This window comes from Pseudopipra pipra, chromosome 21, assembly GCF_036250125.1.
Source record: "Pseudopipra pipra isolate bDixPip1 chromosome 21, bDixPip1.hap1, whole genome shotgun sequence".
In the NCBI taxonomy this organism is placed as follows: domain Eukaryota; kingdom Metazoa; phylum Chordata; class Aves; order Passeriformes; family Pipridae; genus Pseudopipra; species Pseudopipra pipra.
The window spans coordinates 7,433,147-7,450,429 of NC_087569.1; the positions used below are offsets into that span (position 1 = coordinate 7,433,147).

Here is a 17,283-nt window from a genome sequence, read left to right on the forward strand (position 1 = left end):
CTTTCATATGCAGAGACTCGACAACTCAGTTTCTGCCAAAGGAGAAGAGAAGCAGCTGCCTTTTAGTGCTGTTTAATCTTTACCTTCATCACCCCTCAAGAGAAAAGGAAGAAAGGAAGATAGTTAGAACAAAAATCTTGTCCTCTGGCTGCTGGGAATTCAGATCTTGCAGCATGAGGGAAACTTAATACAGTTTTCCACTGGGGAGAGCCGGGGGCAGTGCACTCGATCCCACCCTGCACTGCCCATCCCACGTCGGCATTCTCCAGCCCCTACACCCACAGTGTGGGAGAACAGCCGAGAAGCCTTGGAAGCAAGCTCAGTTTTCTGTTTCCCATAGGAATGCAGGACATCCCAGCACGGAGGAACACGATACACCAGCCTTAAGTCATCTGCTATGGGTGGCACAAGCCCAGTAAGGAGGCACAAGCCCAGTAAGGAGGCACAAGTGAGCTGGCAAGGGAAGATGACAGTTTAAACACATGTACTTGTTAATGACATCTACTGAAGAGCAAGAAAATACCAAGGCATCACTGCAGAGCTGCCCCTGTGATCAGGCAGCAGAACTGGAAACCCAAAAGCTTCATCAGCTTTATTTCCAACTATTAACTAAAACTATCAGAGAAGCAGAGAGGGGTTGAAAAAAGCAACACAGTGTGATGGCAACTGTTTTGAGTCTAAGACTTGGCAGAAGCAGGACAGACACTTGTCTGAAAGGTCCTGACCATCCCCACTTCAGAGACTCACAGGAAAAGGGCAAAGCAGTGGAACTGGTGATTCTGCAAGTTTTGCTAAGATATGGTTTGGTTGCATTAATTTAAGCAACGTCATCTTATATAGCCAAGAGTGCAGCTCTGGTAATGGTGCCTCACAGCTGTAAAGAAAACGCAGTGCCAGCTTCTGCAGTGCCAAAAAAAATCATTTTGTTAGGCAGAAATGAAGTCAGTTGCAAGAAGCAATGGAAAAATCAGGACATTAGAGAAATGGAGGGTAACTCAATCCTTCCAGGGGTCAAGAGACTGGCAAGAACCTCATATTCAGTAGTAACACATACCACACATTCACAGACTGAAAAACAAGCCCAGAACCTCTATTCTATTCTAATTAATAACTTAAGGGCTTTAGTCAAGCATTGTAGAAGACTAAATGTACTTAGATACTGTCCAGACACGTCAGATTTCTTACACGCAACATTACAAGGCAAGCCCTTAAAAACTGCTGAAAACAAGTGCAGTGATTAACTACAAGCAGCTACTCATAACATATGGATAATAGATTTGTAAATGAATTAGTCCTGGATTAATACAATCACACACTGCATGCCCATATGCCAAGAGACCACATGATAGAAATATCACCAGCTTTTTTCTTTATGAACCTTTGGAAATCAGAAGAAGGAAATCCTCAAAGAAATTAATATATAGAAATCTGCACTAATAAAAGGTATTTGAACCTGGTTTTATTGCCATAAAGATTGAAAAACCAGCCTGAGACTGGCACTGCCTTCAGTGAGATTAACATTTCAGTTCCCACTGCCCATCTGTGTAGAATCACAGATTCATTAAGGCTGGAAAACAACTCCAACCTTTGACCCATCACCACCTTGTCAACTAGACCACGGCACTGTCACACCCAGCCGTTTCTTGAACACCTCCAGGGAGGTGTTCATCATATCCACCATTCCGCCACATCCCTGGGCAGCCTGTTCCAATGCCTGACAACCCCTTCTGAGAAGAAATTCTTCCTGATGTCCAACCTGAGTCTTCCCTGGCACAGCTTGAGACCCTTTCCTCTGGTCCTGTTGCTGTTTGCCAACAGAGGACAACCCCTACCTTGCTCTAACCTCCTTTCAGGCAGTTGTAGTGAGCAAGAAGGTCTCCCCTGAGTCTCCTTTTCTCCAGATTAAACACCTCCAGCTCCCTCAGCCACTCCTCACATGACTTACTCTCTAGACCCTTTCCCACCTTTGTTGCCCTTGTCTGGACATGTTCCAGCACCTCAAAGCCTGTGTTATTTTCGTATTTTGCTTTTTAAAATCAGACTTAAGGAACAACGCTATTTCTTTGTCAAAGCTCCATCTTACATTTAGACGTGAGCAAAAATACTGACCCAAAAATTTGATCTCCCAGCACACAGGAGCAAGGAGCAGGCAGAAATGAGGGGATGAACAAGATGGGAGTTGAAGGCAGCAGGTCACAAGACAGACAAGAAACTGCTCCTTGCTGGAAGCAGGTGCACTCTGCTGGGACACATACATGAAGAATTTAAAGTGCACGAAATTGCAGCGATGACAGGTAGCAGCCTAAACCACCGCGGTGCCGCAACAGAGCATGTGAGCAGAGCCATTAATCACTGCATGACAAGTTGTAAATACGCCTGTCTGGGGTCTCAAGTGCTTCCCAGCCCAGTGCACGAAATTACACTTTGCTGCAGGGAAAAGGGCACTGCCTGTCCGAGTTCTGTCGTCGTTTCACGCTCCCCAGGAGGTCACAGGATCAGCAGGGTCGTGAGGAGCAAGCGGCGAACACACAGCACGGGACTCACAAGGCTTGTGGGGCAGCAGGATCCCATTTAACCTTTGAACACCACACACTAATAAACTACAGCTACACACAGCACACACGCTGTAAAAACACCCATCCCCAAACCTTTGTAACACTAACAGCTACTCCAGCAGCTAGAACCAGTTATGGAAGCAGTATGGAAAAAAACTACAGTGAAGAGTGTTAGGGATGTCTGAACAGGCACTTCAGGAGGAGAGAGCAGAGGAAAAGCCACCCGAGCTGCCTCTGGAGAGAAGTTTAAGGGAGTGGAAGGAGAACACATGCACAAACCTCTCCTATTGACTTGCAGTGTTTGATCTGGCAGACACCAAGGCTGACAATATATTGTTTATTCACACAATCATCATCTCCCCCGGTGTCTGCATCCCAAAGCTACGGAGTCACAGCAGCTTGCACCGGCAAGTTCAGCTACTCCACTCTTCATGTGCATCCTAGCACATTTTGATCCTGCAGTGATGTAACAGAGTGTTCTGTGTTCTGCACAGGACTGGCAGCTTGCTAATGGCATTCTCCTCGTACAGCCCAGGCCTCAGTCCACAGGTCACGAGGAAGGGCTGTGGTCAGGTTTGGCACTGGCATGCCCAGATTTGACACTTGCAGGAGGCATGCTCACAGATGGACACCCAGTCCTGTCAGTGCACATAGTCCACATGCAAAGAGGGCATTAATCAAGCTTCTGTTTCCATCCAAGATCAACAGCTTAAGGCTGAATTGCTGCTTCTTGTCAGACCACACAAAGGTGTGGGTGTCACCGTGTTCCACCCACTCCTATCCCACAGGGCCTTGCTGAGTGTCTGCTCACGCGTTCAGATGATTAAATCTGGAGCATGATTGTCTTATTAGGCATGTTCAATTCTTAGTCTACACTGGGGCCTGGTGACCTCTTTTCATTTCAGAGTATGTCTACCAGCAAGACTTTCTCTGGTCCTGTCAGTTCTCTCCTTTTGAAGAGCTCTAATGAACACAATATACTGTCCTTAGTCTCTCTAAACACTCATTCCAGTGGATATGAAAGGTTGGGCATTATTTTAAATCTGTTTTGACTGAAGTCCAGGTACTCTCTGCAAAAGCAAGGAATGTTCTTCTTCCAACTGTGGGAGGTACTACAGTAGTAACATTTGTCATGTTCAAGGTAAAAGGGACAGTGGGAGGCTGTCAGACATAGGAATTTTGCCCCCAATCATTTGCATCAGTGTCACAGATAAGGCAGTGCAAAACCCAGCCCCATGTTTTCAGGGGATTGTGAAAAAAACTTGTGAAGCTGCTGCGATAGGCAAACAAACCTCCCCGTCACCTCCAGCACATCCTCTCCCCACCGAGAGAGGTGCTACGGCCGTGCCTGCTCAGCCACCTTTACTGCACGTATGGAAAGTTTGTTCTTTACTGTTCAGCAGCTGTTTCCGGCCACGTTTGTGAAAAGTTACAGAATTTTGAAAACAACCCACCTCTGCCCGCAGCCGAGCGCTGGAGTCTCGCACAGGCACCGCCGGGGAGCAGAGGTAGCAAGTTCATTTCCGTGTGCAGAGGTGGGGCTTTGTTTTCCTCACCGGAGCTACACTCAAGCTTTGCCCACAAAGGCAGCTGTCTCGGCATCAGCTCTGATGGGGGAAAAAAGGTCCTAAGGGGTAGCTTTGAAAAATCTGGTGCCACACTGAGCTGCTTGAGGGTCAAACGACTCGATGCTGCTGCTTTTTTGGTGGGAGGTTAATTCATCCTTTTGCTCTGAGGACACATGGCTTTCAGCAATGAAGAGTCCACGGATGAGTCTGAATGGATTAAGGTCCAAACAGATGATTGATCTGGGCAGAGCCTTAAATTAGTGCAACAAACCTGTAAATAGGTAGAGACCGATGGGCTGAGAGCAGCACCTCCTGTGCTCCTCTCCTGCTGCTGCCTCCCCGCCTCGGAGGGAAATCTGTCAAAAGTCTTCTGGATGTTTTTAGCATGGGAGACAAAGCCTCATGTACTGTGCAGTCCAATTTATCAGGACAACATGAAGCCATTTCAGTAGCAGCGATCATAAACAAGCCAATGCATGCAGGGCACAGCGAGATTGAGTACAGTACAGAAACAAAGCTTTCCCAGTGATTAAGAGACATACCACCCACCAAGGCAGGGCTTACATCCACCAGCTGTATTGCACAGAGCCAGGGGAACTTAACCAAGTAATTATAAAGGAGCCCATATCTAGTTAAAACAAATGAAAAAAAAAAAAAAGGCAGGGGGAGGCAGGAACAGGGAAAGCACGCAAAACTGTACTCGAATCCTGAAGAACCAGTCAGAACAGGAAGCCACATTCTAAATTTGGTTATTTAAGCTGTCAAAGAGTATTTCTGTTTCCAGTTCCTGAGCAAAGAAATCAGACAAGTACAGGGGTAGGGTGATAAGCATCACTGAAAGAACAAACCCCTGCTTTTAAAGCCCGTTTGGTCAGCTGCCCATCAGGATCGATGATTAGGCTCCTTAGTTGAGAATTCAACACCTATTTTGCAATATTATCACTTCATTAAACCCTTCCCTCACCAACCCCACATCCAATCATTGTATAGTTAACTTATCAATAAATCTTAGAGAGTCTGACACAAAGAGGTCAATGCTCAATTACACCACTTTTACAGAGCCCGAAGCAAAGACTGAAGAGACCCGAGTGGTGCCACCAGGGGCAGGGAAAGGGACACAAGCAGCAACTGCTGGTCTCAACAAACACCACCAGTGTTGGACAGGGGTAACATGCTGAGACACATCTTTTGCTGAAACACCTGGTGCCACAGCCACCTTCTCCTGCTTTCTGGAGAGCTGCCTTCCACGTGTATTCAACCAGCTCCAGAGGAGCTTTAAGAAACCAGCTCTTCAGATGAAAAAAAACTACAATGTAAACTCCCTGCAATCACCTTGCTACTAAAAAGTTAATCCAGATCCTTGCAAACTGCTACAGCACTGCTCTAAGTCCAGCATGAAGGAAACGTGCCTGAAAGATGTCTGAAATCATAAAATAGGTAACATATTATTTCAGTGACCTACAGAAAAGAACCCCCCCCTAATTTTATAAAGGAATGTTTCTGATGCAAAGATACCAAAGAGCTGAACAGCAATGAGCCCAGAAACCCTGGCTCAGATTATCAAAATACATTTAAGTGTCTGAAATCCATGAAACGCTGAAAACTCGGAAGATTCCTGTTTAACTTTGAAGTCTCGTGAAGGTGCCCTACCAGGAAAGATCAGGAAAGGGAATTTTGGAGTTTCCCTTTCTATTTGCAACAGGAATCTTAAGATCCCTCTAGGGTAGAGCACCTGGTTCATGCTCAGCAGGAGACACAAGCACGTATGGAATCCTTATGGCACCTCCTGGTCAGCCCCTCCTTTGTTAACCTTGGAAGAAGGAGCACAAGTGCAGGGGAGCAGCTGTTCTGAACTTTCTCTGTGCCAACCAGACCCTTTTGGGAGCGGAAGGATCAGACCCACCTTCGCTTCTTTTACTTCCCAATTTGTCTTTGCCTTGTTCCCCATTCTCCTCCGTTCATGCGCTTAGAACGACAAATCAAATTAAAACTCTTCATAAGCATTCCCATTTGGAGCGAGCTCCTTATGTTTATCTGGTAATTTGGTAACTCAACAATACGAGTCTGCTCGGTCCTTCAGCGTGAAGATCACACCTGAAGTCATCTCACATATTATTGTGATCCACAGGTATGTAACTGGTCTGGACTGAACCTGTTGCAAGCACAGTTGCACAGACCTTGCAGTGAACTAGCCCTGCAGATACCTGTTACTAATCCAATAAAGCCAAATTTCACTGCCAGTTCTGTAGCTTTGCTCACAAGTTTGGTGATAAAAGAGCTGGTATTCAAAAACGAAGGCCACAGACCCGCTGTAATAATCGTGCTGTGTGGCCCACAGAACTTTTTCTGGTGGTCAGCAGAGCTGGCAGATTACCAGAACCGTTCTTTATCTCGGTATTACACTCTCCCCAAGCAGCTGTAGTAAATGCCACAGAGAGGCTGAGCTGTCACTGAAAGGAAAGACAGAAAGATGGATTCAGGAAACACATTCTAAAGATAAAGTTCATACTACAGGAGCTTAGTAATCTCCGGCATGGATAAACACACTCTTTCCTGTACACCGCACACAGTCCCCTCTTACTCAAGATCTGGAGTTATCAAACTGTCTTGCACACCCATTAGAAGACTCAGCTACTGTTCAAGTACCAACAGAGTAAACGTTTGGCAGCTGCAGCAGCAAGCAAAGGCAGCACAAGGAAGGTTTAGCTGCCAGAACTCACAGCGCATGGTTTTGGGAAGTGCCTCTTGTAACACCAGATAGGCTTTAAGGACAAACAGGAGTGTCAGGAGCACCAAATGGTGATGATACACATCTCCAAAAGTCACAGCAGTCACAGGGTGCTGCAGTTCCACACGTCTCAGTGTGGAGTGTAAATGAGCCTTCTGAAGTGCAGTCAACTCGGTATCACCCCCCTCTTCCTCATGGGGACTCACACACATCTTACACCAGGTCTCAGTTCAAAAATCCAACAGGTTGGCTTAGAATTTATTCAGCTGTTGCCGTGTACAAGGCAACACATGCACCCATTCCACTTACTATCTGAAAAACAATTTTTATGCTGTTATAAACTATAAGCTCCTGCATCAGACTGTGGTCTTCCGCTCCTGCAACAAAGGTATTTACTCACAGCTTGAGACCTTGAGGCATCTTGGCACATCCCACTGTTATCATGGCAATAATCTGATTTGCTTTCCTTCCCAGTTCACTCCTGGAAGGAACTATTTTGACTAAAAAAAACAAACCAGAAGGTAAGCATACTTGGGCTGCAAAAGGTGTGGTTTTCTTTTTAAATTGTATTTTAACACCACGCTCTTGCCCCCACTTAAAGAGGGGAGGACAAGGACTTTTTGAGAATATTTTCAGTTAACAAGCCCCAGATTTCAAGCAGGATCTAATTGCTTTCTATGGCACCTGAAGGGAACGACAGGCTCTTCACCTTTACCTGAGCAAATGGACTTTAGTCCAACCCAGTGCCAGGCCATAAAAGTTCAAAGAATCCCTCTGAAGGCCCCAGCAGCCTCACTAGGCAGTACAGCTCACCCAGTTTTATATGCAGCAGTTACTGAGCAGCCTCAACGCCACATTTCAGCAACCAGAGCGGTTTCAAGGCACACAGAAGTGGTAAAATCGTGATGGTGTGGAAAACAGAGGCACCATTTAAAACATAAACCCAAAAAGCAACTGGCAGATCCTGACAGCAAATCCAACAGAGGCTGCAGCATCACTGCTGCCCCGGGCCGGAGATGTCGTTTGTCAGCAAAACAAAGATGCTGAATCCTTAAAACCTTGGCACAGAGCACACAAAACCTGAATGTCAATACCTCAGTGGGTGTAAACACAACTCACAGCTCAATACATGTGCATTTTAGGTAAATTTTAACAACATTGGGATGCTGCAAAGAGACTGTAACACAGATGCTCCATTAAGAGTGTATTCAGCCTGGCAGCAGCATGTCTGGGGACAGGAGAGATGGGCAGGCCAGGCAGCTCTACAGCCTCCAGACAGCCTAATAAAAATGTCAGAAGATAGCTATGAAGGTAATAAATGTAATAAATAGATTGTTGAGGACATCTGCTTATGCAGCACTCTGTCTTAGTCCCGTTAGCCAAGAGTTAGACACCCAACAAGGACTGGCTTGATCAGGGATTCCAGAGCAAGAACTTGGATCCGTGTCAGGGCTTTGGGGATCTCACCCATAAACTGCAGGAATGGTCACAGCTACAGCCAGGCATGGAGACCCTCCTGGGCTTCCCCCAGAGCAGGGCCTGGATAAAAAATATTCCAGCAGCCAAGCTGGTTTTCACCTATTTGTTCAGCTTCAGGTATTTGCAGCATTAATTTGCTGGGATTTTTATTAGCAGATAGAAATCTTTGTAGAAATTAGATTTATGTTCACTATACCCAAATACTTTCCTCATTAGGAAAGCAAACCATCCCTCTTTGCATCAACACAAAAGAGCTTGCCAGGAAATGCCATTTCAAGCATCTTCCAAGGACGATTGCAGAGCACACTTTTAGAACCCTCCTTCTGCACTCTGATAGTGCTTTCCATCTTTTGAAGAAAAGCTTTAGGCAGATTCTGCTGAATCCCAAAGCAGAAAGCTCCTCACTCCACAATGGTGCTGGCAAGTGCAGACTTGTCAGGTCATTTGATTGCTCTGTAAAGCAGGTTTAAGTTCAAACAACATTTTCACACAGTCCTCCCTAGTCTGCAAGACCCAAGTCCATGCAACCACAGGCCTCTGTGGTGTTAGATCTTAAACAGCTCCAGCAGGTCAGCAACTAGACAGATCATTTCATTTAGGCATGATGATGTTGATGTACTTCCTATAGGTTTAAGCTCCTGTTTGGAATTCATTTCTCTGCCTCTCTGGAGGACATGCTGCTCTTCGGAGCCTCAGCTCAACAAGCACTGGTCACTCCTGCTGTCCTGCTGCCAGGCTTTTCTGTGTGTTCCTCTTCACCTCAAAATATATCCCATATCTCATCAGGATGAAAAGATATACAGCAGAAAACTAACACCAGAAGCTATCTAGAAATTGCTAACCACAGGACTAGTGGAACATTTCTTCTGAAACAGCAATCCCTGGACTCTGCAGAGATGTGGGGACTCAGGAATGGACACGAAGGCTCTATGCTTTGGTCTCCAGCTGACTCCCTTGCAAGCATTAACACCTCTGTGCACCAACATCCTATTGAGAAGTTATTTTATTAACCCAAACACACTTTCAGCACTACCACAGCAGCACTCCTGCATTCAGTGTCCAGTTCACAGGGTGAGTCTGGACGTGCCTGACCTGCTCCGCGGAGGCAGCGTGGGAGCACATTTTACAGGACTGCTGGAGACTGAAGGTCTCTTGTCAGAAGAATTTTACAAATAGCAAAGATCCCACCCCAAACACTGACCACTGACTGTAGCTGCAGCCAGGTCACCTCAGGAGAACTTCACCAGCCCAGCCTTGCCCGGGCAGGCAGTGAGGAATGTCAGGCTGCTGCAGAGCTCTGCCTTGGAGACACTGCAGCACCTTTCCTTTAAAGCCCAACTCACTCCACTGCCTTTTTGCTGTCTGGATTTTTAATAGCTTCTACTTGCTATGTTCCTGGGGATTAGATATACTCAAGAGCTGTTTATAGGCATCTGCTGCTCCTCCACAGCAGGACTCCAGGTTCACTGCTTACCCCGTTTGACTCTATTATTTTTATCCTACTGTAATCAAACACATTTAACACCCACCCCCTTGTTTTGCCCAAGAAGGAGCTTGGTTTCAGTGAGCTTTCTGACCCCAGTAACAGGAGTCAGGGAGTTCAGATCACCACATCAACAGCAGGTTGTCATTTCCTACCGCAGGAAGTTATTTCAAATATATTAAAAAAAAAAAAAGCTCTTTTCAGACCTAACCTACAATTGTTGCTAAGTGCCCACAACAATTAAATAGCTCCCATCCCTTCCAATACATTATGTATACTGAGATCAAGTCATGAGTTGATCTTGTGACTGCTGGAAGGCCAAGAGTGAAATGAAAAATCGGAGTTTAGCTGAGTTCAATTTGAGCCTTCGGGAATTGTGCTTTCCAGCTTTCCTCTCAGTCATGAAAGCTGGAAAATGAAGAAACAGCAATTCTTAAATCATCATTTAAGGGTATAAGACTGAAGTAAACAGAGCAGTCACCTTCCCTGAGCCACACAATCACAGAACCACAGTGAAATCATGGGAATGTGCAACCAGGACAGCTTTTTCTTTTGCAGATTCATCCAAGTTGGCCCCAAACCCAAAGCCCAAATCTTGTTTAAGTATTTTAAACGCTAGATATTATGGCTTCTGTTACTACCTACTCACACAAACAACATTAAGCAAAGAAATGTAACAGCCAGAGAGCTCATAAAGGGAAAACCATTTCACCTTCACTTCCCCTTTACTCCCTCTGGAGGGAATCTTAAGCCTTTCATAAAATCTGACTGCAACATTTTAAGCCAAGGAAGTGCTCCTGCCATTGGAGAAGTCACCTGATATATACAATTTTTACTTTTATTAAGTTTAGCTGAAATAATTCTTTTGAAGGCTTAGAGGAAAGGAGACAAAGCTTACAAGACTCCAAGAAATCTTATCCTTCAGACTATAATTACATTATAAAAATCAGCATTAATACTTGTCACCCTTCAATCAGCTGAGTTTCAATGTTTGTTTTTCCTGAAGCAACTGAAATCAGTGTTTACAAAAGGTGAACATCTCCCTGCAAAACAACCCCATTTAAAAATAAATCCCTGCAAATTCTCAGTGTGGTCCTAACTTTGGAGCAGATGTTGGACTACCTGCATCATAGCAAATATCCACACACCCACTGAACAAGCTATTTAAGCAGCAGGTGCCCATGTGGCACAGGATCCCCCCTGATGGCAACAGGGACTTTTTACCCAGAGAACAAGAGTTGATTAGTGTGGTTATGCCTCTCAGAATATTCTGATGATGGACCAAATCCTGAGAAACAACACAGGACACTGGAGGGAGCTAAGGAACACCACAACCAGGATAGAAGCAAAGTCTCCCCATGCACAGAGAAGTGGAGTATCACTGTTCTATTCAGAGCATGTCTGCAGGCAAACACCCCTTTGCTGGATGGAAACAACAGTCTGGAGAATATGTTCAATGACATCTTTGAAAGCTGTTCTGTGTATATATATAAATATATATATATGTGTGTGTGTGTGTGTGTGTGTGTGTGTGTAATCTGACTTCTTCCATTTCCTGCTGCAGCAACCTCCTTACTGGGAGCATCATTCAGGCCACAGCCAAATCTGTTTTTCAGTAAGGTTCACACAGGACAGTTGTGCAACATCAACATCAGGCAGAAAACGATGGGTGTTTGCAGAACATGCCAGAAAAGCACAAAACCCCTCTGTGGAACATTTCACACAGGGAGGTGTCCTCAAGGACTCTCGTGAGCCTCAAGTGACAATCTTACCTTCTGGGCTGGGACCGGCATTCTTCTTCCCCACTGTCTGCCTCCTGCACACACAAGGAAAGGAGAAAATCATTAATATGCTTTAATATATGCAGGAAGCAACGACTTGCATTTCACTGGTTTGATTGTATAAGGCAAGGGAAACTCTCCCTGCCTCTGCATGCAGCTGTCACTAGAGAAGAACTCACTTTCAGCTCAGCTGTCACTTCATGTTCTCTCAAAACCCTTTTAAAAACTCAACACTACAGGAATTTTTGCCCCTGCAGGATTTTGCCTGTTTTTGCACGGACTTCAGTGACCCCTGCCAAACAAGGCAAGCCAAGAGCCAAACACATAGTTCACTTCTGGGCAAAAACTCTGGGTTTTTTATTACCTCTATGAAGATCATACTAATTCATAGTCCAGTGTCAGCGATCAAGTGTAAAAATCCACAAAACCAGCAAGTAATAAACCTGACAAATAGGACTGGCTGAGCACAGATAGACTAGAAAGGCAAAATTTGACACATTATGCTGCTTTAGATGAGAAATTAATATGCATAATTTCTAATGTGCTGTGGAATTTTACTAGGCCTACCTAGCCCAAAGCAATACCTCAGCAGAGAGATCTCAGCAATTAATTCTGCTTCACAGTACATTTACATATGCACTGCCAGGCACAGGAGATGGGGTACAGGATCGATTTTATTAGTGAGAATTTACTATGTATGTGCAGGTCTGCAGAACAAAACCATTTTAAAACACACCAAGGGTTCAGTCAGGGCAGGGGCATCCCACGGAAACCAGAGTTCAGCACAAGGTGACACAGGAAGCAAAGAGAGAATTTTGCTCCTGGTTGCTCTGGGCTTCCCTCCAACAGGTCTCCTCTCCAGTGGAGTGATCAGCTTTTCAAGCCACAAACCAGCAAGCAGGTGGTTGCAAGAGACCTGTGTCACAATGATGGTGTTTGACACAAGGATGGAGCTGGATTTACACCGACACAGTGACAGTGCTCTCCTCCCCAGAACTGCCCCTGCAGACTCCTCTGCAGTGGGCTCTGATAACCTTCTCCAATGAACAACCCCAGGGGAGACTATACAGCTCTTCTGAGAAGGGAAACTATCCTTTTCTTCCTCTTCAGTTTGCTTCAGGAGAGCGGTTTGGAAGATGCTCCACACACATATGCTGCTTTCTGGTTTATGTACCATGGCACACAGACAGAAACTAAGGAAAGGAGTGTAAGGGATCTCATGGACTAGGGGAAGGCTGTGGAACGAGATAAATGTCAATTCCAACTGCAGTCAGTGGAAAAAGGAAATGAGGAACTGCATGTCCCTTGGCCAGTGTTTCAGCCCCACCAAAGAGGACATGTACCTACCTGCTGCCCAGGGCAGGAGGGGAGGGGAAGCACCAGGAGAGGGAGAGATTCTGGAATAGACACATTGAAAAAAACCTACAGAAACTAACACACAGAAGTGTCAAGCTCAGAAAAGGGGAGGAGTGGAAAAGTTCAGTTTCTGTAAGAGAACGGTATCAATAGGTGCTTTTTTCCTGAGAATCTTTTGAACTACATTTTTTGTGCTTACTGGAGACAAAGGTCCAATTCAGTTCACTTTTTAATACAGTTAAATGCAGGTGCTCCTGCTGGATGTTCTATTTCACTCTTATTTAAATGATCCGGGTCTATGAGATATAAGAATGACTAGAAAATGCTGCTTTGCTACTGGTCTTCTAAGAACAGAACTAGAGCCCCACTGCACCATGAAGCTGTTCACTTGGAGCCACCTGCAACCACAAATTCAAGCTAAAACCTGCAGACCATCTACAACAAGCAAGAGCTGGCAGGAATACCTTCTGCTCATCATACCTTAGCATTAGCTCAGCCACTCGATAAGGGAGGCAGCATTCCTGACCCCTTCGAGGTGAAAACACCAAGGAACTCCACAGCCAACAGAGAAGGAGCTGTCACATCATTCACAAGGGTGCAGATGAAGAGCAGCCACCAGAGCAGCAGCAGCTCCTTCAGAGCAGGGAGCCAAGCCCTTGCTCCTGAGATGAAGCACCAGCATTCACTGGCAGGACACTCTCTGGGATCCAGACCCAAGGCTGGCCTTGCTGAAGGAGAATCCCGTGGTGTGGAGTCACTTCCCATTATTCCAGCTTTTGCAATAATCACACTGGCTCAGGACCTCTCTGGGCCAGACTGTTTGCTGTCCACAGCTCCAGACAATGGACAGCTGTCCTGGCCACCCGTGCTCCCCACACAGCCAAACTCTCCACAAGTTTCATCTGTGTTGCTTAACTGACACCCAGGGACAGCAGATATTCAAGATCATGCTGCTCATTCTCCCTTTGGGCCTAGTTTGGCCTGACAGATGGTAACAGCAGCGTTTTAGAAGTAAGACATCAAGTACTTCCAAGCAGTTTGATAGTGCTAAATTATCTTGCCTGCATGGAGGCAGTAAGTACCTGCATTTCTAGAGCAAGCAAACAAAGTCTACTTCAGTCCCAAATACTTCTCATACCTCCTTGCCTTGCTCCTCTTCTCCTAAATTTGTAATCCTAATTACTGGCATTTCCCAGGAGAGTGCATATTAATTTCTCGCCCCCATTATGGGAAGTGCAGGCAAGGCTGCCAGAGTACAAGCTCCAACTGAGTTCCTTGTGGGCTGACAACAAGTTGACTTGTGGGAGCAAGAGGAAGAGGTCAGGGGAGGGAAAGAGGTTAGCTAAAGACACGATGGGGTTTGTGAATAAGCCAAAGCAGATCAAAAGTGTGTATTTGACTAGAGAACAAGTTCCTCAAACCCACAGTAAAGCAAAACAACTGAAAGAGCACTTGAAATCTCCACTGTGCTGCTCAGGAACCCAAGCTATGCAAACATTTTTAGTATTACAATGAATGGCCAAGAAAAATCCTGGTCACAGCAACTGGCAAGCCTGGTATGTCATAGCCAAAAGTCCTACAAATGAGAGGAGAAGATCCTGAAATATGCAGATAATTATCTTAGCTCCCCTCAAAATTCAGCCCTCAAGAGCTCAGTGTGGAGGAGGCCAGACATGGCCCAATTAGTCACCATCTGTCTCTGCTGAAGCTCTTACATCTCACGTCTCTTTGATATCAGACATAAATGTAGCAGATTTGTGCGAGGAGCACATTTACTCAGAATATAGCTGACTGTCTACAAAAACAGAACTGTAGATAAGTGACAGTACCTGGGATGCTGTCTGGAGCAAAACTAACCTTCAGCAACCTCCTTCTCTTCTCCTCAGCAACTCTGACCAGCTGCAGCCCACTCCTTCCCTGTGCCTCATGATTTGACCTGGATTTACAGAGTGTTCAGATTCAGATTTCTGAATCATCTTCAGCCCATCAACTGTCTCCTCTGCAAATGCATCCATGAGAACACAGACAGAGGGTGTGAAAGAAGATACAGCCAATGCTCCTATATTTCATATATCCCACCACCAGTCCATGCTGCCATTCCCATCCTACAACTCTGCGCTGTGCTCTGGTCACTACAAAATTCTGCAGCGACAAAACATCCCCGTAATCTGTGACTGGAGCCCCAACGGGCTGCAATGACTCGTCATCCCGCTAGAGGGGAGGGCAGGACAGGGATGTGTCCGCTCGGGTGCAGCACCAGGGAGGAAATGACTCCAATATAAGACTCCAGCACTGACATGACCCCTAAAACCAGCACCTTCATGTTTTCTTGCCATTTCCAGCGTATTTCCAAAGAAGAAGGAGTACTGCTGCCAGTGCAACAATTCACCAGCCAAAAAGCACATAAAAACATTCCTTTCTGAGGACATCTCTGAGAAGGAACATGCTTGGACATCGTCCTTGGACACCAAACCCAGCCATTTGGAGGTGTGAACTGTGACACTGATCCACTCCAACCTTCACAGCTGCCACAGGTGGTGGCAGGAACCTTGGATCCTGCCCCACTCCCAGGTTCCCCGTGCTCCTGCAGCACCCACGCTGCGACCACAGCGACAGATTCAAGAGAGGGCAGCTTCCACAAATGCTTCTTGGAGATTCCTGATGCTGGATTGCTCCAGCCTCAAAGCAGCCTCCTCCACCAGCCTGCACTGAGGAGGAAGCTGAGCAGCACTGATGAGCTCCAGAGGGAGTCATGCCCTGCTTTCCTTGACCAGAAACAGAGGCCTCAGGGGAAATGGAAGGAATGAGTCGCGTAGCTCTAAACTAGGCCACGATATTAAATGCAGTTTAAAGTGAAAGATGAAAAATTCCATCTCTGCTCCTTTCAGGCCATGTAGGACAGAATATGCAAAACATTAATCCTGTTTGTGCTTTGATCCACTGCCAACTATCTGTCATCAAAAGGGCAAGGGAGAGGAGAGAAATTTTGGAGTGCTCTTCTGTTCTATACAATGGGAGTCACTCCATGTCACGCAAACAATTCTGCTCTTATAAATCTCCTTTTTGCAGACTGATGTAATGATAAACAAGATTCAATCTCCATTCTTACGTACAGGGACTGGAGCTGTCTGCCTGGATTTAACATGAGGAACATCACAGCGAGTTCCTGTACTGTAAGATGTGATTATTAGCCTAAGTCATGCGCCTCACAATCACTACATTTCTCTCAACCAAGGAACATTTCACACAGACTACACCCTAAAAATACATCTTCCAAACCTTAAAAGAATTCCCATTTAATAACTGCTTGCTACGTGTGATTTTATGCCAACATACCTGACTGTATAGACAATGCCTGGGAAGGGTTTTCATCAGGAGTGAGTGGTCACAGCCATCAATATCAAGAGAGCACTGACAATTTAGACAGTTTTCACCATAAGTCAACACGTTGCTCGTAGCTGTGAACACTTCAGACATTACAGAACTTCTCTCCCCTTCTCCATTTTCTAAATTTTGACTTCTTATTCATGCAACAGAAGATTAGTTAATATAGATCCCCCAAACCCACAGCAACACTCAGATGTAGCCATGCCTCAGAGAGGCTTTCCACTTAATATGGCCAAACCTCCACCTTGCAGGCAGCTCTAGACCCAGGCTCAAAGGAGGCACTACAAAGGAAAGGACTGTAATTAATGAGCAGTTTCTTAGTTCTCTGCCTGCTCTTTCCTTGGCTAAATCCTGTCCAGTTGTTCAGAAGCACACCAAGTGCCTCTGAGCCGAATGTGACCTTTGCTGGGAAGAAGGCAGCTGCTTCAGTCAAATCAGAGGCTGTGCATGCAGGCACTGATCCAGCTGTTAAACCATGCAAATGCTCCTCTTCACAGTGTTCACCAGTGTCCCAGTGTCCCTTTGTCTGGGCTACAGCCACACAGAGCCCTGCACACTGCTCCATACGGGAGCTCTCCTTGTGTGCCAGCAAGTATTAAGCAAGTCAGTACAAAAGCCACCCTCCCACAAGTATTTCCCAATGCATGGATAACCCAGTCTGGTCGAGTATTGCAGAGGGTGCCACTGCTGCAGCCACAGCCTCTCCTCTAATGCAATACAAGGCACACAGACATAAGAGCATCCACCAGACGATCAGATTCCTTAGGGCTCGGCTCAACTCCTGATGGACACGTGGTGACAGTGGAGATGCCCTGGGGTACCCAACATCTGCACCCAACTGGCACTAGATGCCCAACTGAATGGAGGCCCCTGAAGTCCAAGGGACCAGTATGTGTGTGTGGACATCACACAGAACTGAAGTTCAGCACCTTCCAAGATGAAATAT

At 45.9% G+C, this 17,283-nt stretch overlaps 1 protein-coding gene across 1 annotated transcript in view; it reads right to left on the minus strand.

Annotated features, from left to right (window-relative positions):
• The window catches only part of SSH2 (slingshot protein phosphatase 2), a 95,237-nt gene that overhangs the window by 53,321 nt on the left and 24,633 nt on the right, over positions 1-17,283 (minus strand). The window contains exon 2 of the mRNA XM_064677452.1: positions 11,586-11,629. Within this exon, the coding sequence (XP_064533522.1) occupies positions 11,586-11,629 (44 nt within the window). The remainder of the gene's footprint in view (positions 1-11,585; positions 11,630-17,283) is intronic.